This window comes from Solanum verrucosum, unplaced genomic scaffold, assembly GCF_900185275.1.
Source record: "Solanum verrucosum unplaced genomic scaffold, falcon-dt-bn FXZP01000284.1, whole genome shotgun sequence".
Lineage (NCBI taxonomy): Eukaryota > Viridiplantae > Streptophyta > Magnoliopsida > Solanales > Solanaceae > Solanum > Solanum verrucosum.
In genome coordinates this window covers 1,374,149-1,398,972 of record NW_026019936.1, presented here as the reverse complement: position 1 = coordinate 1,398,972, position 24,824 = coordinate 1,374,149, and the positions used below count along the sequence as shown (strand labels likewise).

The following is a 24,824-nucleotide window of genomic DNA, read 5'->3' as shown; positions in this document are numbered from 1 at the left end:
GAAAGGAATAGAGGAAGAAGAAAGAACAGAGGTCGCATGAAGTGCCAGTTGAAAACGGGTTTGGGTGAAATTTTTTTATTTGATAAAATAATTTTGTTGACCAATGAAAATTGGCCATTTGCTTAGTTAAATTTCATGTCATATTTTTGTTAGCTAAATGACATTTTTGAACCTAAAAAAAACATTAAGGGCATTTTTAAATCAATAGGTGGAAGGAGGACATTTTTGAATCATTTTTAATAGGTTAAGGGCATTTTTAAGCCTTTTCCCTCAAATAAATAGTTTGGTCCATGACCCGACCCCAATCAAGCCTTAAGGGCCGAATGCTTATATGGATTGGGCTTGAAAAACTCTATCCCAACCCTACCCTAATAACGGGTTGGGTTGGACCTGCCCCATGGGCTAAGCACATTTTGACGACTCTAATTCTCCCTATACTTTTGGAAGTCAATTGGAACCAGTTTGTTCACAAAAATTATTTATTTGTTTACGATTTTTTTTACTTTATTTGAAAATTGATATTTGATTATTAAAAAAATTAGATATAACGTAATTGTATTTAAAATTTGGAGAACACTCAAAAAATTGTTTTTCCTTTATTCATTTAGTTATATTTGGTGTTTCTTTTTAAAGAAAAGTATATTCAAACAACTAAATATTCTTTGCAAAAATATAATCACACAAATTCATCTTTAACTTTGACTTTTAAAATTTTCAACAGTGGAAAATAAATGGTAATAATATGTAGTAGCTCGTACATGAATCTAATACTAACATTATGTATCTATCTATTTTGAGATGTTACTCTCTTGTAGTAGACTTGATTACATATTTCAAGATAAATTAGTCAAATTTGATGATTTTGCTAGTTTTTAAAAACAGAACGCATAAATAGTAATTACGAAAATACATTTAAATTTTAAACATTATATTATAAAAAGTACCTTCAAACAATTTCTACTCCAACTCTTACTTTAAGAATTCCAAATAGAGTAAAATAGTATTTAATTCTCATTTATGCTTATGCATATATTTTTTTGGTAAGTGAAATATTTTTTATATAGAGTTAAACTGGTGCAGAAGTTAGGTTCTGACTTTGTTCTAATACAATATTTATGGCCATATACTCCTCACTGTTGTTCATGTTACACAGAGAAATTTTCCAATGAACTATAATTCACTCATTTGATAATAGTATATAAAAATGAAAAAAAAATAAAATTCACAATTTATGAATTTTCATATTATAACAAAAAATACAATTTAAAAAATTGAAGTTATACGTCCAATCATGAATTCAGATTCATATAATCTAATCTCATATAGTATGTTCAAACGGGCCATAAGCCGTTCACTTAACATATTCGATTTTTGATCTTGTAATTTCCACATCCATTTCCCCTTTTCGTACCTCAATTTATTAAAAAAAAATAAAATCTCTTAGTATTTGCTTTTCTTCTTTTTATTTTACTCTTACCTTAAGTTCTTCACCCCCTTTTGCCCTCCTCTCTCACTGCTTCTTTACCAATCCTTCACAGACAAATTCACACAAAATCTTTGTTTTTCCCTAAAAGGGTTACTTCTATATGCAATTTTATCAATACCTAGAAGAAATTCTTGTTCTACACATCCAAGATTTGCTCTGTAGGGTTATCGCAGTGGTATCCTTTGGATTTTTTCGGTTTTCATTGACCCCATATCAGCAAAAGTTATAATAGGTTGGTTTTCTTCATACCCATCTCGATTTTTGTTCCAATTTGCGATGTATGTTTGGAATTATTCAATTTTAGATTGTGGGGTTGAATTTGTGTAAAAAAGATTGCATTTTTTTCAGGGTTGGTGATTTTTTGTTGTTGAAAGTTATGGTGTCTTCGATGTTTTGCTATGAATCCAGTGAAACAGAGATGGATTATCCTCCGTTTTACTCACGAAAGAGATTAAAGTCTTTAGATTTGATGGGAATGGATGTAACTTCAATGGATACTATTGAGGATGAAAAACATGATGATGTAGTGTCTACAATGGAGTTAACTGTTGGGTATTGTCTATTTTCGATGAAGTTTGTATTTTTTAGTTTTGTGTTCACACACCAAATTATTTATAGAGTGAAGGGTGTAAACACAGCTAAAATATCCTTTTTTTAGTTTCATACATGAACTACTAGGTGGGTGAGTTTCCTATGTGTACTATCACTAAATTTTTATCTCAACACACCTCATAGCTCAGGTATGATACTCAAAAAATCGAAATACTTTAGGTGTGTTTTTGACCCTTTTAACTCTTATTTTATACTTTTATTAATTCTTATGTTTTTTTTTGGTTTGGTGTGATATTATCAGTTGCTTGCAAAATTTTGGTTCACCATTGTGTGTTGAGATGAGTTGCCAGTCTAATGGAGAGAGTGAGAACGTTTCAACGTCTCGTGATGTCGGTGGCAGTTCAACGATTGACAAGAGTAGCGTGGTGTATCCACAAGGTGTACTTGCAACTGGATGGATGTATGTCAATGAACAGGGTCAAATGTGTGGTCCTTACATAAAGGAACAGTTATATGAGGGTCTGTCTACTGGTTTTTTGCCGGAAGAACTTCACGTTTATCCCGTCTTAAACGGGACCATTTCGAATGCAGTGCCCTTAAAGTATTTCAATCAATTTCCTGACCATGTTGCGACCGGCTTTGCTTATGTAATGGTTTCGTCCTCTGGTGCAAGTGGACCGACGGATAAGTCCATGGGAGTTGCCAAAGATTCAGGAGGAAATGGAGTGGAGTTGCCAACAACATCCCCCTATTCTAACTCGGTGGCTGAACATGGAACTCATTACTCGAACCAACAGATGGTGACCGCTGGCTCTGCCGGAACATTTGCTCCGTCTACCTCTTCGGTACTTTCTCTTTTACATTTAAGGATTTGTGTTGTTCTGTGGTGATACTTTTTTAATTACTTGCTTCTTCAAGCCGTTGTGTGTAACTTTGTCTCTACTCTCTCTTAGAGGTGTCACCTTTCTCCAAAAAAAGAAAAAGAAAAAGAAAAAGAAATTGACTCTCGTAGAGACCAAAAATATAATTACTTGCTATTCACAAATTGCAACAAATGTAATTATGTAATCTGGAGGAGACAAACAGACTTTTATTGTTTTGATGGAGGACAAATAGACTTCTTGTATTTTCTGCAATTTCGATTCCCTTCTTATGACTTTCTTTGCTTAATTGTGTGTGAAATAGGTCAACGAAGAATCGTGTTGGTTCTTTGAAGATCATGAAGGGACGAAACATGGGCCGCACTCTCTTATGGAGCTTTATTCATGGTGTCATTATGGATACATTGTGGATTCAGTGATGGTGAGTGTGTGTTTCCGTAGCATTTTTCTAGGTCCTATATTTAGCTCTGTAGTACATGGTGCAGCTGTTTCTCCTACTATCCCAGCCTTTCTGTTGGAAGATGTTTGTTTTATTATGTTGGATGTACAATTGGATTTTCTGAGCTATAGGCTATATGTAAACTGAACATATGTAAAACAGTTTACCCGGTTTTGATGGGTGGAATCCCTCGATTGAGCTGCTACACTGCTACTGATCACTTAACTTTTTTAAATTAGATATGGCTGGGTTTTAGTCGAAGTATAAAAACTGAGAGAACTCTTTTGTCTGAATATAAGTATTTTTATGAGTGCATATAATTTTTTTACTATAGAAGCAAACTTGGGGAGGTGGGGAGTGGCTGTATATATTATTTTTATGAACAACCTAGGAAATGGAGCCTTTTTGTTTGTGATAACGTTGTTCATACAGTGGGAACTTAATAGGATTCATTTCTGTAAAGGTGAATTCTCAGAATTTCTGTTGTGCTAAGTTCTATTACCATACTTTCTTGCATATTCCAAAAAGCATCCTGTTCTTGTTTCTGTATGGGCTCGTCGGATCTCTATTGTTCTTGTTGTCTTTTTCTTCCTCCCGGCTTGTGTCAATTTGGCCTTACTTAACCCGTAGTCTCTTCCCATTTTATCTGTAGGATTATATTCTCACTCATCTTCCGATATCCTCCAAACTTGCCATTTTGAATTTGGCATAATTTTCCTACATTCTTTGTGCTTGTCGCTTGGTTAATGGTCTTGTCAAAACTTGGAAAGGTCTATCTACAAACTGTTAGTCTATTGTACTTTTATATAAATTGTTCCACGCTGCACTCTCCGAACTGAACCCAAAATTAACTAAGCAATTCTGTGAAGTAGTTTCCTCTTTTCTTCACCAATCTTCACATCAGTTTAACTTTATTTCCCCTTTTTTAATTATACCATGAGTTTCAACTTGCTTCCCTTTGTTTAAGCCTCATATAGTTTAACTATTAATTTAGGTTCTAGACCGTTGGAAAGACAGTTCATGGTACCAATTATTAATGAGTTTAAAATCGAAGAGTTCGGTCATTTGCAACCATAGAGATAATCACCAGAGAATTCTACTCTTTTAAGTAGTTGCTTTTAATTTTTACTTAGGTTTCTGAACTAATTGCTTCAGTGTTTATTAGGGCTTCTACTTGATTTTTTTGGGTACATTTACTTCTCTATGAATACCTATTTGCCTCATTTAGTAGGTTATTTTAAGTTTTACAAGTTTCTTCAAGTTTTTGTTCCCATAGAAGAGCCATGGTAACTAAGCACCAATTAAGTTTTCTTTTAACTGGTTTTGTGTTGATTTGAGGATTTTGACCTTTTTTTCCCTCGTTGCTTGTTTTCATTGGAGATTGTCCAACTCTTTCAAGCTATGTGATACTACACCTAAGTGGTATGTGCTTATTGCTTGCTCATTGATGTTGACTTTTGCAGATACATCATGTTGCTGATAAGTATAGACCCTTTAGTTTGAAATCTTTGATTAGTAGTTGGACTACGGCTACCCCTGGAGCTCTCTTTTTGTCTAATCCCGATGGGCATGAGACTGCATCTTTACAAGATTTTGTATCCGAAATTTCTCAAGAAGTATGCTCCCAGCTACATATGGTTATTATGAAAGCAGCCCGTAGGACTCTACTTGATGAGATTGTTAGCCATGCAATTTCAGAGTGCATCTCTGAAAAGAAAGATCTCAAGAAAGCCACTAATCAAAAGAAAGTCACTAATCAGTCTGTCAAGATGTCATCTCCTGGTACCAGAATGGTAAATAACGTTCAAGCATGAAATAGAAGTGAGTGGAATTGAAATTTCGAATCTTGCATGCTACTTATCATTTATGTGAACAGTCTGCAGGTTTTGGTGGCAGTAAGGCCTTAATTGATCCTGAGAGGAGTGCAGAAGCTCCTAATCTTCTTAACCGGAAATCTCCTGCTGCTGAAATCCCTTTGAAGTCTTCAGGAAGCTCAAAATCTGTTGGAAGCTTTGAGAACTATTGTGATTCTTATACAGTTGTTTGCAGGAAATTATTTGACTCTTGCATGCAAAATATCTGGAATGCTGTCTTCTATGACCATGTTTCAGAGTATTCATCTGCGTGGAGGAAGAGAAAACGATGGTCACCTCCTTGTCTGATGGTTGAATCGAACATTCCAGCAATATCATATGCTAATTGCACCACAAAGCTTTCTACTGAAGTTGTAAGCTTTTTATGCTGATTTTTGGGGTCATTTTGCAGTGCTTGCGTATCCTGTCTTACTGACAGACCTATAACTTTATAGTTGCAAGTGGAGGAAGAATCCTTTCCCCCAGGGTTTGAGAAAAAGAATGTGACAGTGGATTTGCCTTCAGTTTCGTCATCAAAAGATTGCACCGTGGAGCTTTCTACTGAAGTTGTAAGGTTTTCTATGCTGTTGTTTTTCCTGTCAATTTGCAGTGGCTGTCGCTGCTGCCTTACAGATTGACTTATGACTTTGCAGCTGCATGTGGAGGAAGAATCTTTTGGCTGTGATCCTGATTTTCCCCCAGGGTTTGAGGAGAAGAGTATGACAGCAGATATTCCTTCAGTTTCGTCATCAAAAGATCGCACCGCGGAGCTCTCTACTGAAGTTGTAAGCTTTTTTATGCTGTTGTTTTTCCTGTCAATTTGTAGTGGTTGTGTGTGCTTCCTTACAGACTGACTTGTGACTTTGCAGTTGCAAGTGGAGCAAGAATCTTTTGGCTGTGATCTTGATTTCCCCCCAGGGTTTGAGGAGAAGAACTTGACAGCGGATTTGCCTTCAGTTTTGTCATCAAAAGATTGCACCGTGGAGCTCTCTACTGAAGTTGTAAGTTTTTTTATGCTGTTGTTTTTCCTGTCAATTTGCAGTGGTTGTGTGTGCTTCCTTACAGACGGACTTATGACGTTGCAGTTGCAAGTGGAGCAAGAATCTTTCGGCTGTGATCTTGATTTCCCTCCAGGGTTTGAGGAGAAGAATATGACAGTGGATTTGCCTTCAGTTTCATCACCTTTTAATGATGAAAAGGTGTTGTCGAGATCCAGTCATGCAACGGACCCTGAAGCTGATGATTGTATGCAACCTATCCTTGAGAGTGTATTTGATGAACTCCACTTGTCTGCAAAGATGTCCTTGGAAGATTATTTCACTAGCCTTTTGCATGAAGAGGTGATGGGAAAAGTTGATTCGCTTAAAGATGGCGTGATAATCAAGGTGAATATTTGAACTTGCTGTGATCTGTGTAAACTTTGTCCCTCCCCTAGAAGTGCATAGGTGGTGGAGAGATTTTGTTGAAGTAATCCTTTACCTGATAAAGTTTCCCCTGTATAATTCGAGATGCCAATGCTTACCGCAATATAATGAACTTCAGCATCTCAAGGAACAGTTTTATTCTGCAGGTTGCTGAGGACCCAAAGATTTTTAATGGCGGTGCAAGTCAAAATGACTCTTCTGAGGCCATTTTGGTGTCAGAAAATTTAACTCATGTTGATATTCAGAATACTTCCTCGCGCAAAAAATCATTGCACCAGAACTCTCTTGATCCATATGTGATTCCTGTGTCAGATTGGTTTTCAAGGGCATTTCAGAAGTCTGCTGGTTTAGACAATGCCTCCAGTAATGAAATGACTGATGAGCTGCAACCACCTGAATGCGAAGCTGTTCCTGTACAAACTTCTAAAGTTCGACTTGCTACGTCTGATGATTCTATTTTGAGAATAATATGGTATGCGACCCTGTCAAATTGCCGGCAGAGGGTACATGAGAAAGCACTGAGAGAGTTGAAAAGTTTTCTTGTTGATGATATAATTAGAAACTTTTTGACAACTTCGTCTTCTGCGAGGAGATGTAGTAAATCAGAGGATTCTCCGGTAAGTGCAATTGTTGGTTTTCTAAAACTGTCAGTTCAAAGAGTTAATTTTTTTTCATTTCACTGAGTTAATTTTTTCCCCTCAGTTCAGAGAGTCGATTCTTCCCCTAAATTTAGAGATTAAATTTCCTCAGTGTAAAGAGTTAAGCTCTTCTGAATGCTACTTTTGCTTTGTCAGGTTACAAGAAGCAAAGCGGGTGATGAGACACGTGATAAATCTCCAGATGCATTAAGCAAAAGTGGGGATGGTTTTCCTAAGGTACCTACAGCAGTGGGGAAATATACATATTACAGAAAGAAAAAGATGGTTAAAAGAAAGTCAGGCTCTTCATCGCAGCCTCTCCCTGGTGGAGACATTGGCTATGAAAAGAGTTCTCTAAACAAGTCAAAGAAAAAAGATCTCTCGGGAGAGGCAACAGAGAACACTAAAGGTGACAGTGCAACTTCAAGTGAGAAGGAAATTGGGCAGAAAGATTGTCGCAGAGAGTTGTTCACTAATGCCTCTTTAGTTGTTCCTCCATCATCGGTTATTAGTTGTAACACTAGCTCGGAGAAAGTTGCTTCTGTCTCCAAAGGTATTTCAGTTTTCCTGAGTTTTCTCAAATGTTACCAGAATGGACATTATATTTATTAGACATGTTTGCCATACTGTACTAAATTATGCAGCGGGGAAAAGTAATGCAAGCCGCAAAAAACTGAAGACCATTTTTGTTGCTGAGGTCTGCAGTGATAATGGAAAGGTTGATGGAGACGTTGTCTTCAGAAAGAGATCTATTAGCAAGAAGTCAAGGAAACAAGATCTCTTGGGGGAGGCAACGGGGAGCACTAAAGTTGACAATGCAGATTTAAATGGCATTGCAATTGGGCCGAAAGATTGTCTCAGAGAGTTGTTCGCTAATGCTTCTTTAGTTGTTCCTCCATCATCTGTTACTAATTGTAACACTATCTCAGAGAAAATTGCATCTGTTTCCAAAGGTATTTCAGTTTTCTTGAGTTAGATTTTTTAAATGTTCCCAGAAAGGACATTATATTATAGATGATGTTTATCATACTGTTGTAAATTTTTCAGCGAGGGGAAGTAGTGCAAGCCGCAAAAAACTGAAGGATGCTTTTGTCGCTGAGGTCTCCAGTGATAATGGGAAGGTTGGTGAAGATGTTGGCTTCAAAAAGAGATCTATTGACAAGTCAAGGAAACAAGATCTCTTGGGGGAGGCAACAGAAAGCACTAAAGGTGACAATGCAGCTTTAAATGTTAAGGAAATTGGGCTGAAAGATTGTCGCAGAGAGTTGTTAACTAATGTGTCTTTAATTGTTCCTCCATCATCTGTTATTAATTCTGACATTATCTCAGAGAAAGTCGCATCTGTTTCCCAAGGTATTTCAGTTTTCCCGAGTTAGTTTTTTCATATTTTATTAGAAAAGGACATTTATTTATTGATCATGTTTATCATACTGTTTAAAATTTTGCAGCGAGAAGAAGAAATGCAAGCCGCAAAAAACTGAAGGCTGCTAATGTCACTGAGGTCTCCAGTGATAATGGGATGGTTGATGGAAACATTGGCTTCAAAAAAAGAACTATTAACAAGTCAACGAAGCAAGATCACTTAGGGGAGGAAACAGAGATCAATAAAGGTGACAATGCAGCTTTATGTGTTGAGGAAATTGGGCTGAAAGATTGTCACAAAGAGTTATTCACTAATGCGTCTTTAGTTGTTCCTCCATCATCGGTTATTAATTTTAACACCATCTCAGAGAAAGTTGCATCTGTTTCCCGAGGTCTTTCAATTTTCTTGAGTTAGTTTTCTCAGATGTTACCAGAATAAGACATTATATTAATTAGTCATGTTTGTCATACTGTACTGAATTGTGTTGCAGGGAGAAGTAATACAGGCCACAGTAAACTGAAGGCTACTTTAGTTGCTGCGGACTCCAGTGGTGATGGAAAGGTGGCTGAGGTTGCAAACAGGGAATTGGGCACTCAAGAAATGCAACCACCCTCTTGTTCGAAGAAGACTCCTAAATGTTAGTGTTTACATTTCATCTAAATTGATGCTCTATTTTTCCTTTTTCTATGTTATCAGTGTTCACATGATCTCTCATGTTTATTGCCTCATTAATATGTGTCTTGGTTGGGCTATTGAAGCAGCAGCCAAATTACCGGATTTGAAAAAGAGAAAACTAGAGGATAATCTGACAGCATCTCGTTCAAGAAAATTTCAGAGACAATCAAGTGGTGTTGGCAACCAAGCTGCAACAAAGGTGGCTACTCCAGAGAAGAACCAGAAGGGTAAATCCCGGATAGCAAAACATTGTTCACAATCAGTTGGCTGTGCTCGAACTTCGATCAATGGTTGGGAGTGGCGTAAATGGTCGTTGAGGGCAAGTCCTGCCGAAAGGGCTCGTGTTAGGGGAACTAAGGTTGTTCATATACAATCTGTTAGTTCAGATGCTAATGGTTCTCAAATGTTAAATGTTAAGGGACTTTCTGCAAGAACAAATAGGGTTAAGTTGCGCAACCTCCTTGCTGCTGCCGAGGGTGCTGACCTCTTGAAAGCTACTCAATTGAAGGTAACATGAGAATTTGCCTTGTTATATGTGTTTCTTTAACTTTACTACAATTAATAAGGGAGAAAGAGAGGAGCTTCCCGTCAACGTGATTTGACGGGAAAGCCTTCAGATACTGGGTTATGATGTAACTCAATAAACTAAAATAATTCTATTGGCTTTCAAATGGATTTACTGTAGCTTACTTGAAAGAATTCATCCTCTTTAATAAATATGCCCTTTGACTTTTGTCAAAGACTAATGGTTCTGTGTGGGCTGATTAACTGTGAACTACGTGGGACTTTATTCTTTTTCTTTTCTTGCTGAAAAGAGAGGGTACATAGGCAGCTCTCCTAAAAAAGAGTGAAGTTCCGCCCACATTTGAATGCTAGCTCCTGCTTTGGACCTTCATCTCCACATCTAACATATTGGAAAAACACAAACTAAAAAGGGGAACTCAGTCAATAGACAAAGAAAATCCGGATATGTTACACGAGAGCAATTCAATGTTTGTCTTTTTAAGGATTGATTTTCCTTGTCGTAGTTCATATTCATATTCAAGTTGGCAAAATTCTTCTTTTTCTTCTTATTGTGGAAATGGATCCCACCTGCAGCTTTTGAAATGCATTTAACTGTTAAGCCTTCTTACCTCTTTTATAATACCTTGTTTTACCCCTCTTTTTCACTTCATTTAATAACAATAAAGTCTCCTGTGCACTTTGATAAATTTAGCAATGTTTGGGTTCATTTTTTTTGCCCCAAAAGCATTCAAGGCAGTGACATCATATGCACTATGACAGTGACATTTGTATATTCATTATTGTTTTAAAAAGGGACAAGTATGTATATAAATTTAGTTTGAGGGGCTTATGGTCATGCAACTTATTTTAATTAGTTTTTTTGTAACTTAGATACTTCATCTCTAATTCAAATGATGACATATATTACTCCATTTGTCATTTTACATTCATTTCAAATGATGACAGATATTACTCCATTTATTATTTTACATTCTTTTGACAGATCATGTACAATTTTTTTCCCCATTAATTTTTTTTATAAATCTTTAACTTTTTTAAAAATATCCTTTTAAAGTTATGTCTATTAAGCATCTGAGTTGCTCCTTTTACTTCTTTTTTTTCCATAGATACTTCTTTAAATTTTGAATGTCATTAATGAATATGTATGTATTGAGGTACTATACATCACTTCCATATTTCAACTTTAATCTTTCAGTGAAGAGCTCTTTGGACTTTTTAAACTTAGCGAACAGTAACATCTTAGTAGCTATAAAGGAAAGGAAATCTTATTGAAGTTTGAAAGATAATGGAAGGATAAGTTTTTCCTTTTTAACTATTATGCACCAAAAAGATTACTAAAAAGGAGAACTGATAAAGGAAGAATCACCAAGAATATAACAAAAGCCAATTATTTAATAGAGAGCATCATATTAGTCCTCTCTTATTTTGTAAAACAGGAGTGGAAAATTTATGCGGCTTCAAAGCCTTGCTTTTTTATTTTAAAAATAACTTAATTTTTAAAAAGAACCTCTTACGATACTACAAATCGTTTAATTAATAATAACCCTACTGTTGATTTTTTTTTTTGAATTGTGTCCAATAATGTTTTATCGTTGTTTGTTTTTTGAATTGTTAACATTGCTGAAATAATTTATAATGCCCATTATTAAAAGGATATTGATAAAACTTATGTACTTTGTGCATTGATTGTTGATTAACTATCTGAAACAAAAAAATAAGTCAAGAGTTTGATTAGTAAATTGTGTTCAAAGTAATGCTTGGGCTTGTGCTCAGCACGGGCGATTTGTATATGTTAGTTTTTTTTTTTTTTTTGGTTATATACAAGTTACATATTCATCTACGTCTTTTGTAGGCTAGGAAGAAGCGCCTTCGCTTCCAACAAAGTAAGATACATGACTGGGGTCTTGTTGCCCTTGAGCCTATTGATGCTGAAGACTTTGTCATTGAATATGTTGGAGAGCTTATACGTCGTCGTGTAAGAGCATTGCTTCCAAACCTGAAGTACATTCCAGCTTGCTGCTTTTGCCGCAAGTTTTCTTCATGCATTTTGGTGTCTTAGCTTTGTTTATTTGTGTACTAGTGATTTTGTTTGATTGTCTGAAACACTGATCTCAAGTGTTCATTATTTGAAATCTTACTCCTCTCCTTTTTGAGATTCTCAGGTATCTGACATACGAGAGCACTATTATGAGAAGATAGGAATTGGGAGCAGTTACCTTTTCAGACTGGATGATGATTATGTGGTGAGCAAGTAGTTGGAGAATTCAGTTTCTTATAGAATTTACTTGATGAAGTAGATTCCTCTCATGTTTCTATTTTGGATAGAATTATTTTTTTATACAAATTCTGAAAAGAAAGAGTCACAGGTTAGGATGAAATGCCTTTTAACCTTAAGTCGGCCAAAACCAAAATGAAGTAGAAATTCTATTCTAGCTGTGCTCTGTCTGTCTATATCTATCCTAAAAGCCATTACTCTTGGATCAAACTGATGCTAGGATAACTTGTTATCCCAATTTGATTGCCATTTATTGTTGTTGAAATGTTCTTGCTGTACTGTGTGTTTGAGAAGATCATGTTATAGAAGCAAGAAGGCATTATTTTCTTCTTAATGGCCCAAAATCTGTTTGTAAGAAGCTCATTGATAAGTCTTTCCAGTACTCCCAACAAAATCTCATTGCAGTAGAGCAATGCAAAAATAGGTGATCAGATCCTATTCATTTTTTTTCTTTGGAACGGTAGATCCTATCAATTTTAATGCTAGGATAAATAGCTTTTTGGCTTTTCTACTTGTAAGAGTCAGGTTTAAGTTTTCCATGAACCAATGGCCACGTTGAAGGTCCAATATTTCTTTGGTGATTTCTAATTGCTTATATCCTTAAAAAGATTGGATGTGGGATTGAAAAAAGGGGCAGCCTGGTACAAAAAGTATCCCGTGTTGACGCAGGGACGTACCCAAGGGGTGGGATATCAAGGAGAATTTTAACTTCTCATAATGTTCTCCATGCATGTGTACCTCAAGGAGCTTAGTTTTAAATAGGTTGTAATTTAAGGGGTTGTTTGGTTCACATGCGAGGATTATTTATGCGGTGATTAATATTGATGGACTTTTATGCAATGACTAATAATGTTGAATCTTTTGGAAACAACCTCTCTATCCAGCTGTCTAAAAAAAACCTCTTTATCCAGAGGTAGGGGTAAGGTTTGCGTACACTCTACCATCCCTAGACTCCACTTGTAGGAATACAGTAGGTATGTTTAATAATGTCGAGAAATGAAATTGTGTGTTGATGTTCTCCAAAACCACCCGGAGAAAAGATACAAGGAGTAGCGCAAGCTTTTTTTTTTTTTTTTTTTTTTTTTACCGTGGTTTCCGGGCGTCGCTTTGCGAACCCGACTAGCTGTACCCACCGGGTCCCGCTGTTTCAAGGCGGGTCCACCACGGTTAGTTCCACGGGGCCCTGGAGACGCGGCCGGTTTGTAATGCCTCCAGTGGCCCTGCTGGGGCTCGAACCGGCGACCTGAAGGACTTTGTCCCAGGCCTTTACCAGCTGAGCTACCCCTCAGGGTTAGGAGTAGCGCAAGCTGAGTGTGAATAATAAGACAAGGAATGGTATTTAGGAAATACTTGCTTTTTAAGAGTACCTTTGTCTTTAAATATTTGTCTTTAAATACTTTATCCCCATTTACACATTCTATCCCGCATAAAATGATACATAGATTCCTGCATAGCTAGTGCGGTAATTATTTAAATACCGTTGAACAAACTTTGCATTATTTTTGAGATTATTTTTCTTATATGGCCAACCAAACACTGCATAATTCTGTGCGAGGTTTGATGATGAGATTAGTTTTTCTAATCCCTCTCACCAAACAACCCTAAGGATTTAGGTGTTTTACTTGCTGAATCTGAAAGCCATTGCTTAATCTTGTAATCAAAATCGCTGTTGTGTGTTTCTGGAATAGTGGATGCAATTCTCACATTACCAGGGGTTGCAAGTGAATTGTGATAGCTTTTTGTGTAATGCTAAAGCTAAAGGAATGCTTTTCCAGTTTATGCAATTTTGCTGGGAATCTAGTCTAAGAGCCTGTTTGGATTGGCTTTTAGTTTGACTTATAAGCCATAAGTTAGAAATTCTAACTTATGACTTATTTTTATCATTTTAGCTTTAAACCAAGTGCTTATAAGCACTTTTTTAATTTATCCAAACACTCCAAAAGTGCTTAAAAGCTATTTTGGCTTAAAAACACTTAAAATAAACCAAATCCAAACAGGCTCTAATTAATCCGATCTTGAACCAATAGTCATAATGTGCTGCATATTATGAAAAATTGTTAATTTCATAAAGATTGAGCAGGCATTTCTTAATAACTGACTGTGTTTTATGAAGGTTGATGCAACAAAACGTGGTGGTATTGCCAGATTCGTAAACCATTCTTGTGAGGTGATTTTCTTACTATTGGAATTTACGACTGTGTGACATGAAGTGTCATAGGATTTCAACTCGATAATGTCATCTGCTTGATCTTAACATATGTTGCAGCCAAATTGCTATACAAAAGTTATAAGTGTTGAGGGTCAGAAAAAGATCTTCATATATGCTAAGCGGCATATTGCAGCTGGTGAAGAGATAACTTACAACTACAAGTTTCCCTTGGAGGAAAAGAAGATCCCGTGTAATTGTGGTTCTAAGAGGTATAAGACTATTGTTGATGATTGAATTTTTATCTATATTTTATTGTGTGCGCGATATAACACAGTATTGCACAGGGGAAGAAATTGATTGCTAGCTTTATCCTTTGTGTGCTAGTTAAAATAGCGAAAGACAATCTCTCTATAACAAGATGATAGTTTATAGACTATTATACCCTTTGATTCTTTTCCAAGACATTTGTTTCTCCGGTGATGTCTTAGTACACTGCTATTTCAGTTAAGCTTTCGTTGTTTAGGTTTGTTAAGGATCAGCAAAGGCCTTAACCTTATTTTGTTATTATATGCATTGTCTCATCAGGTGTCGTGGCTCGATGAATTGAAATGCAAAAGAGATGCCAGATCTGATGTGTTAGGTATTTTAATTTGCTTCTGAAATTTCTTTGAGTTTATTCTGTTTGCTGTCTCTTTGTTTTCCAGTACTAACTCCTTTTTCTTCTTCTTAGGGGTCTGTTCTTGACCTGTGGTTTCCAAGGACACCCATGCTGCAGTTTGCACAGAGTACGTCATCGTGTACATCTTGTAAGCAATGGTATTGTCGATAGCAGTTCCTATTTTTATGTTTCTAGAAGCAGAAACCAATTTATACATTGTAGTGGAACTATTGGTTTTTGAATATAGCCATCTTTCACTACTAGTGTTTGATATGCATTTTATTAGTTGTCACTATTTGCAATGTATCTCAACAGAATATGTTGCCTTTGAATTGTCGTGGATGACTCCTCCCTAGACGCAAATCTTCATGCCTTTGTAGTTCAGACAATCTAGCGCTTCTCCAATGGATAGCTACCTGGATTAAGATGCAATATATGTATTGTCTATAGGTCAGGAAAATATGAAGTTTTTTTTGGTCATTCTTTGTACACATCAGGGATCATACTATAAGGAATAGAGGCGTGTAAGAGTTGGGAGAAATTCTTTCGAAAAATAGTAATTGGTGTAAATGTTAAGGTACTTCATCTTTATTCTAAAAGGCTTCAGCTCCTCCCTAGATGCAAATCTTCGTGCCTTTGTAGTTCAGACAATCTAGCGCTTCTCCAATGGATAGCTACCTTGATTAAGATGCAATATATGTATTGTCTATAGGTCAGGAAAATATGAAGTTTTTTTTTTTTGTCATTCTCTGTACACATCAGGGATCATACTATAAGGAATAGAGGCGTGTAAGAGTTGGGAGAAATTCTTTCAAAAAATAGTAATTGGTGTAAATGTTAAGGTACTTCATCTTTATTCTAAAAGGCTCCAGCTCCTCCCTAGATGCAAATCTTCATGCCTTTGTAGTTCAGACAATCTAGCGCTTCTCCAATGGATAGCTACCTGGATTAAGATGCAATATATGTATTGTCTATAGGTCAGGAAAATATGAAGTTTTTTTTTTTGGTCATTCTTTGTACACATCAGGGATCATACTATAAGGAATAGAGGCGTGTAAGAGTTGGGAGAAATTCTTTCGAAAAATAGTAATTGGTGTAAATGTTAAGGTACTTCATCTTTATTCTAAAAGGCTCCAGGGCCAGTCTAGCACTAAAAATACAGATTGTGATGTGTGCGCGCGCTTCATGAGTTTGAATCCTGTCGCAGACAAAAAGCCCGGTACTTAAGTTGAAAAAGGATATAAGGATGAACCCATTATCAATTGTCTTGAATTTTGCTCCCACTAATCCTCGAGTATTTCTCCAGTATAACAAAAGGAGAAGAAACATGTTTGAGTCGCTCTTTGTATGTAATTTCTTTTTTTCTTGCCAGCCAGCTAGTGAAACCTTCATTTAGTGGGTGCAAGCTCTTTAGTAGATAGTCTTGCGGTAGTGAAAGCAAAAGAAATATACAGAAGCACACTAAGAAAGAATAAAGGATATGGTGAATTTAAATTATACATATTAGAATAACAACTCGAAGTGTTTGACCTAACAAATATGAAACAACTTTACTAATTAATATTCCAAACAAGATTCAATACAAAGGAAATACATAAAATCAATCCAAGAGAAAAGAAGGTAAGAGATGAACTTATACACTCCCTGCGTCACAAGTATTATAGTAATGAGTAATTGTTAAATAGACCGAAGATCTTTAAAATAGAAGTTCTAGGATAGATGGGGGAACCTATGTTGCTTTGATTCTCCAACAATGCTGCCACCGCCTACATCTATGTTAGATCCTCTTAAAAAGAACTCTTGAAGGATTCAATGCCCACCCGACAACATTTTTGAAGGATTCGAGCCACATATGTCTGCGTACACTTTATTCGCCCTACACGGTATTTGTGGGATTACACTGGGTATGTTGTTGTGTGTGTGTGTCTCTCTGCTTTCTGCACTCTCTTTCTCTCTTCCCTGCTTTGTTGAGGCAATTGATTTGGTTGTGTTCACCTTTACTTTTAGCAATATAACAAGTGGGGTCTAACGAGGGTAGGATGTACACACACCTTATCTACCTTTGTGGGGTAGAGAGGCTTTACTTTTAGAATTATGTAAAGTAATTATCTACTTGAGCTACTTTGAAGGTGATTGTATATGGATCTGTATAAATCCCAAAAGATGTAATACAATGCACGTATAAGACATAGGACCCAAATCCCTATTGATGTTAATTTGAAAATGGATGTGAGGATTGCAAATTTTAATAATAGCATTTTAGGCCAATATACTTTGTAACTTCGTTTTGCTACTTTGATGCCATTTCAGGGTTTGCCCTTGCAACTCCTGGTCGGGCGGTACCAGATGCATACACGTACTTCCGGGTTTACGCATTCTTGTGAAAAAAGGACGACGAGTGTGTGCCCCTTGCATATTTTCTTGTAGATATCACAGTTGCAGATGAGTTCCTCCTCTTAAGAATTCAAAATCGGTTGTTCTTTTATTATGCAATTTCAAGGCACTCTTTTGGAACTATATCTCGTGTACAGACATACATTACAATATACCTTCACATTTCAAGTATAATATAATACCATATTTAATTTCACGGAATTCAAAGTACCTTTTAGTTATTTGGTTGTTATGTTGAGATATCTCGTGTTGCGAGGGTCTATCGGAAATAGTCTCTCTTCCTCTCAAAGGTAGGGGTAAGGTCTGTGTACATCTTACTCTCCCCAGTCTCCACTTGTTGGAAGATTACATTGGGGATGTTGTTGTTGAGATATCTTGTCTCTGTGTGTGTGAATGCGCTATTTATTTTCGTCAATCTTTACATCTACGGGTTAACATGCTGTGTTATTTGTGAATTATTACTCTCGATAATCTTTCCATCGATACATATTGCCATAATCTGCTGTCTAGCATGTTAGGAGAGTTTGACCCGAAACTCGATTTAAGATCTAAGAGGTTAAGTTGGTACCCTGACTATATGTTGATGTCCCTGGGGTAAGAGTAATTTTAGCAATGAATGCGGGAATCATATTGTTTGGACTCTTCAAAAATGTTGTCAGATCCTCCAACACACACCCGTCGATATTTTTGAAGAGTCCGAGCTTACATAAGCCATGTGTATGCTCAAAATGCTAGAGTGCCTTTACAGGTTTTTCTACATGGATATAATTTTTCTTATTTTAGAATTTTTTTGATCACTTTGCAGTCAAGTTGATAAATCTAATTAGTATGCCAAAATCCCATTTTTGATCATAGGTTATAATGTTGTACTTGCATTATCACAAAGAAACTTTTTTTTTGTTCTTTTATACCAATCTTTAGTTATTATTTGACGCAGGGACAATCAGGTATTGCCTGTTCATTCAAAATTGCTAGTAGATGATGATGTGGGTCGATTGACGCCTTTCTGGTACGCGTCTTTTATCCTCTATTTAGTTTTTCTGCCCTCGACTGTGGCTAGAGGCACTCTACGTCGATGGTAATACACTATATGATAGTTTAGAGTGAAGCTCGTGAAGTGAAAAATACGTGAGTTAAGGGATTGGGTTGAGAGGGATAAAAGTCCAGCTATATACAATAGCTAATGACATATATTCTCCATGCTGAAGGTTTTTGAGTAAATCATTCCTCCAAAAAATACGATTTAAAAACCGACTAAAAATTAAATACGTGTATTGGATTCATACTCGAATCCAATACTACGTTTCATCAGGTGAAGTTCGCGTGTTTTTACTCTTCCTCCAGGTACTCTTCGAGACATTTTCCAAATGCATCATATACAAGTACAGAAAATAACAATAGAAGAAAGAAAAAAGAACAAAATTGGTACAAATATAAGTACATAAATATCTGTGCTACTAATTTTTTGTGTTACAATTTATGTACTTTCATTTTAAGAATGCTATTTTTTTTTTACATTTAGTAATATATTTAATTCCAAACATACTATATGGTATATTTTAGTAGTTAGGATCACACATGATTCATAGTATATTTTGGTAACTTCTCTATAGTTTAACTATACAAGGTTCAACCGTTTTTCTTATTTTCTTAAATTTCGTGTACAGTCAAACATAAAATGTAATTGAGATCGTAATCAAACTAGGTGTAAAAACTAGAAGGTAAAAAAACTCAAGGCTTAGTTGTAGTTGCAAATGTTGATGGACTTGTGACCTTAGCCATGCGAAATACGTCTGGTATTTGAGTGGAGAAGGATAGAAGATCGGATTTATTATCCTAGAGTTTCGAAGACTATGTTTGGTCTTTAGCGGTTGGCTTCAAAAGAATTTCTCGATTATAAAAAAAAAGCGAGTTTTCGAGTAGTTTGAATTAATATTGACATAATATTGGCCATTTATGTTGAAATTTTCGTTATACTAATTGTAATTTGATTATGTTAGCAGCACTAAATTTATATATGTTTGGTATTTCTTATCTTTTTGGTTAAATTATAGTTTTCATTTTATGGCCCATGGACCTTTTTTTTTTTTTTTTTTTTTTTTTGGCCATGTATATAAGCAGATATTGATTAATTATTAAAATTTTGATGTATTCTACCTTTAAGATCTTATTTGCACTTTTGGAATAATAATTTTGTAGTTTATTGTTTGTTGAAAATTTAGTATGTATCCAGCAACATAACTTATTTCTATTTTGTATATACTTTTGCCATAATGATTTATTCAGCGTATTCGATAGCACGAATCGTAAATTGCAGCACAATTTAAGCCGTATTTGCAATGCGTAAAATTTTGCAAGGCATTTCTTTTCGGAATAATTCTAGACATGTGGTGTCTGAAGTTTCATAAGACTGAAGATAAGTCGTTTTTGTTTGAAGTTCATGTATGCATATACAATTGGTGGCCATTACTTAAAAAGACCACTTTAAAAAGTGTCTATGGATACATCATACATGTGAATGACCTTTCTAGAACATATTTTCCCCAAAAAATATATAAAAAAAGCGAAATAAATTGAGGCGAGCGTAAGCTGATCTAGATATCAGATTGATCTAGTTGTTAATGTATGGATTTGTCTATTTGTACATCTTAAGAGTATTAGAAAACAATTTGAAAAGTTTCTTTTTAGAGGATAAAGTACTCAATTTATGAAAAATTGGAAGAAATTAGCCCCTTTTTTCCACTTTAGGTTTATAAAATGCAAATTGTGTATATCATCACAACAACCCCTATGGGCTTTAGTAAAACATAATAAAATTAGTATGAAAAGAAAATACAGTAATGAAGAAGTTATTTTGAAATAAATAAAGAAAAGAACAATAGCAACAATTTATAATATGTTAATCGGGGTAAAAGAAATCGTGTAATGATAAAATTGAAGTAATAATATCGATAAGGAAAATTAGATAACGCTTGACTACCTATTAATTTTTTATCCTAATTTTTGACTTTCATATCTTTTTACCTAGGGTCAGTCCTTGGTAAACTGCAAATATTTCATGTCTAATCTAATTACTCTCTCGCCAATACCTCTTCAATTTATCTCTACCTCTCTTCATACCTATCATAGTTAACTCCAATGGTGGAGCTAGGAATTACACGGAGTGTGTAAAAAAAAGTGAAAAATAAAATAAAAATTGTTGCTAGTGAGGTTCAAACACGTGAGCACCCTAAGCACCGACTCTTTCAAGACATCTAAAATCATTGGACTACAACACCTTGTTCTGTCAAGACTGTTCAGAATATGCTATTTAATCACTTTGTATATCCTTTTACTAATATACACGATATTATTTTCGGACAAAGGGTGTCCAATTGGAGATCCTGACTATAACGTAGTTATGCCCCTGGTTGACTCTCACATTTCTTCATTGGGGACATTTGTGCATCTCTTATTCACATGTTCGAACCATTTCAGTGACGTCATTCTCATTTTGCCTATTATATAGGTTACTCTCACCTTGTTTTGAATATCTTCGTTTCTAATTCTATCTCCCCTGGTATACTCACATATTTATTTCATTATCTTTATTTTCGCTATTTTCATCTACTGAACGTACGAGAAATTATGCATACCATTGGGCTAATATGCTCTTTTTCTCCCCCCCCCCCCCACCAACCCCCCAAACAAAAAAAAGTAAAAAAAGGTAAGGTGAGTGGGTGAAGAGTGGAGTGTAGTAAAAAGAAAAAAAAAATTGGTAGTTAGTGTTATTTAGTCAAGATTTTGTGATAAAATTCCAATTTTAAGGTCCACTTTTTTCCATAGCCAGTGTTACATTTGTCATTTTCTAAACAGAATTTGTTTTCTGGCATACACCTTTGTTTTTATCTTGTTTGTGTTCTTTTCAATGTCCAATATTTTCATCAACTATTAAAAAAATAAAATTACTATAATATATATACTAAATAAAAGGAAAAAAGATCCCTTTTTAAAGAAGGGATAGGAAAAATAGGAGAAGGATTAAAAAGAGAACAAGTTGGTACATATAGGATCATTATTATTACTATGTTGAGTACATCCAAATTCGAAAATTTTGGTTAAAAATGAAAGAATACTGGTGACTTAACCACATGTATGTTAAAGAGGACGGGATAGAGAAAGAAGAGCCATCAATTATGAATAATTTGCAAAAAAAGGCGAAATATATTGACTACCTCTTAAATATATGATTCAAACTTTGAAAAAAATATTTTCATATTTTCAAGTGTCCGTTATGTAATCATCATTTTTAAACACCTCCTTTAATTTTACATATTAGTGTAAATAAATCGTAAAACCTTAGACGATCGAGCTTATTCGAGTTGATATGTATTATGTGTTCAAGTATTTAATTGAAATATATTATAATTTGAGTGTCTAAATAAAATATACAGGTAAATTCCAAAGGTTCAACAATTTTGTCTTTTATATAGCCAAAATGTTCAAAGGCAAAGATAGTATATTAATATCACTAATTTACAAAAAAAAGTGCATTTTTCTAATGGAAGCATATGGTAATGGCCAGCTGTTCATTTGATATTTTCATGATAAAAGATTAGCATAAAAATATTAAACTATGAAATGCATATCAATTTTGGTATAATAAAAAATAATAATTTTGTTGATGTGTTTGGCCTAAGATTCCAGCAGAACCCAATGCAGAAGCATGGATAGTGACATGCACACGAATTCATATTTAATTAATAATATTTTTGTATATATTAGTAGGTAATTCATATAATATATTAATTAATCTAATATTGTATTGATAAAATATATATTTTTAAAAAATTATATGGTAATTGATGGTAGAGATGTGTAATGGTTGTGATTATCGGACGAGGAATGGTAGACTAGTGCTGGTGTTGACTGATGATGATAATTATAAATTATACGTTGTAAATAGTGGTGATAGTAATTAGAGTCGTTAACAATAGTGGTTGTGGTGGTGCAATTAGTGATATCAACGGATAACTAAAGGTGGATGATATGGTTTGCGATCTTAGTAATTTGTTACAAATAAGTTTTGGTAGCTAGCCGTGTGTGTTTGATTATTTATTTAAAAACTAGTTTTTGTAAATATTAGAGCAATAATAATAATACATTTTTCAACTTTCAAAAAATACTCATGTCTTTTTTTTGGAAGCTGACCAAACACTTAAACTTCCTAAAATTGGCATTTTTTAAAAACTTTTCACTTTTCAAAAACTTGGTCAAACAAATTATTAAAGAGAAAAAACAAACTGCCCACCTTTTAAGGACAAATTTTATTGCAAATTATAGCAAGTAACCATATATTTTTTAAAAAAACAAAAAACTGTTTAGTATACAAAGTATCTTGTATTAATGTAGAATTCGTAATAGGGTTACATCTCAAAAAATATAATATAGATAATCTATCCTCAAACTCGTACTATAAAGATAACATGAAAAAGATTTTACTGTTATTCTAAGAGTTCAATTTCGAACCATATATTTTGCCTCACATGAATTTTTTTTTTTCTCTTTTTAAAGGGTGTGAATAGGGTAAGGTGTAAAGTCAAATTTTATACAATCATTTCATTAATATATATTGATTTCAACCCACAATTTTAAGCAAAATCAACGGATATCGTGTGCAAGAAACAGCACATGAAAAAGTCAATGGTTTATCTTCAAAGTTTTTGACTACAATAAAATAAAATAAATTAGAAGTAAAATATAACTTAGGTAATTTAATAAAATATGATTAGCTTATATATAAATAATGATATAATATACGTATATGCTATGATGTCTATTGAAATAGTTGAAAAGATTGAGAAGTTACGTTAGGTATGAGATATTTTGTGGAAAAAATTATCTGAATTTAATATGTATATGAGAGAATACTTAATTTAATTATGACATGACACGTAGATAGATAGCGGAGTGATAAAATAGTGCAGTTGGTTTACTATATCTATTAAAAGTCGTTTGAAGATGCATGTGCTTAAGAAAAAGCTAGCTAGGTTTAGGTTTCAATGATCGTAAATGCTTGATCACGTAGGTAAATTAAAACATAGTATATATATATATGTATCTATATTATTATTATTATTATTATTATTGTGTGAGTTCAACTGAATTTATGAAAAAAAAAAAAAGGTCTCATATTTATTTAGTATTTTGAGTTAAATTATTTTTTTATTCCAGAGAAAATAAATTATATAGGTAGTAAGTATAATAATTATATATGTTTTGTAGTGTTATACTCTTGTTTGTTACTTAACTTAGGAAATACTCATGCATAATGTTTGTAATTATCTCGTGATATCTCCTACTTCTTTTAATATTTATCATTTAAGATCGTACTAGAGTGATAAATACATTTTTATTTTAAAAAAATAATATTCAGGTTCAAACTTTAGAAATAAATCGTGTTTAGTAACATTGTTAAAGTTTGAGCAATTTATTTTTACCTCTTAAATTGATATTCTCTGACGCATGTGAGTTTGAATTAATTGAGCTTCAAAAAACATATCTTAAATCTCCTATTTTATGTTAATTAAAGAATCAATGTTCACAGTATTTATCTGAGACTTGACTAAATTCAGATCGTGTCGAAGAGTTTTAAGAGGATTCAAATTCGAGATATTCAATTAAGGATGAAAAATGATATCGTTATTTAGCATGACTCAAAATCGAAACTGTTTTGATTAAAGATGAAACAAATACTTATCATTTCACCACGTCCTTATTGAAATCGGAGTAGGATTTCCATGATAAATTGAACAAGATTATGTCTTAATTAATTCCACCAATTATTATATTATATAGTAGTAGTTTATTAATAAAAATAAAATAAGATAAAATGGTGCTTCATGCATTTCCCATTCCTTATGTCATGCAAGTGGTTTACGTACCATGTTCTTCTTTGAATTAGTCAATTTTTCAATTTTTTTTAAAAATGTCAAAAACAAGATGATTAATTTTTTAAATCAAAAATTGAAAATAAAATATATTTTATGGTCTAGAAACCAAATAATACTTTATGAATTCGAGTTTGAAATTTTATTATATATAATAATTTTAATTTATTGAGTTCAAAATTTATTATTTAACTACTTTTTAAGTTAAATTATATATATATTATATTCGCCTCTAATAACTACTAGTTATATATTTTAGAATATAAAAAAAAAAACTAGATTACACATTGATATTTGCAAGTCATATCGAAAATAGTATTTCTTACGTAGTAATTATTGACAAGTAAGCTTAAATTGATTTTCTTAAACACTACTAGATAATTATTTATGCGCTTACAATACAATAAAACCTCTATAAATTAATATAGACGGGACCATGAAATATTATTATTTTGTAGAGGTATTATTTAATCAATAAATTAATATTTATTAATTTAAAGACTGTTTGACACCAAAAAAATTATCCAGGGATGAAATCTCAAAAAATTTGAAAGAATCCACTTGTGAAAATATCATTCATGAA

At 34.0% G+C, this 24,824-nt stretch overlaps 2 protein-coding genes across 8 annotated transcripts in view; one reads left to right on the top strand and one right to left on the bottom strand.

The window, feature by feature from the left end:
• LOC125837997 (protein WVD2-like 4) overlaps positions 1-24,824 on the bottom strand; it is an 81,856-nt gene that overhangs the window by 45,318 nt on the left and 11,714 nt on the right. The gene's annotated exons all lie outside the window — the stretch shown is intronic.
• LOC125837908 (uncharacterized) lies at positions 1,540-17,505 on the top strand. Of its 7 annotated transcripts, none has more exons than XM_049517009.1 (24): positions 1,540-1,718; positions 1,835-2,038; positions 2,340-2,883; positions 3,224-3,340; positions 4,822-5,151; positions 5,235-5,585; positions 5,667-5,780; positions 5,865-5,993; positions 6,081-6,212; positions 6,297-6,596; positions 6,782-7,252; positions 7,430-7,826; positions 7,918-8,226; positions 8,321-8,626; positions 8,722-9,027; positions 9,127-9,273; positions 9,395-9,819; positions 11,689-11,811; positions 11,999-12,079; positions 14,225-14,278; positions 14,378-14,529; positions 14,846-14,900; positions 14,991-15,076; positions 17,229-17,505. In XM_049517009.1, exons 2-22 carry the CDS (start codon positions 1,863-1,865, stop codon positions 14,865-14,867), a joined length of 4,986 nt encoding a protein of 1,661 aa, XP_049372966.1. In that variant the 5' UTR covers positions 1,540-1,718; positions 1,835-1,862; the 3' UTR covers positions 14,868-14,900; positions 14,991-15,076; positions 17,229-17,505. The 7 variants fall into 7 exon arrangements, with proteins under 7 accessions (XP_049372966.1, XP_049372959.1, XP_049372942.1 ...); XM_049517002.1 differs by having other exon boundaries at positions 1,541-1,718; positions 5,865-5,996; positions 6,081-6,209; XM_049516985.1 differs by having other exon boundaries at positions 1,541-1,718; positions 5,865-5,996.

Coding starts and splice junctions, on each gene's coding strand:
- LOC125837908 (XM_049516985.1), top strand. CDS start 1,863: ATGGTGTCTTCGATGTTTTGCTATGAATCCAGTGAAACAGAGATGGAT. Junction 2,039..2,339: donor ACAATGGAGTTAACTGTTGG/GTATTGTCTATT, acceptor TGATATTATCAG/TTGCTTGCAAAATTTTGGTT. Junction 9,274..9,394: donor TTCGAAGAAGACTCCTAAAT/GTTAGTGTTTAC, acceptor GGGCTATTGAAG/CAGCAGCCAAATTACCGGAT.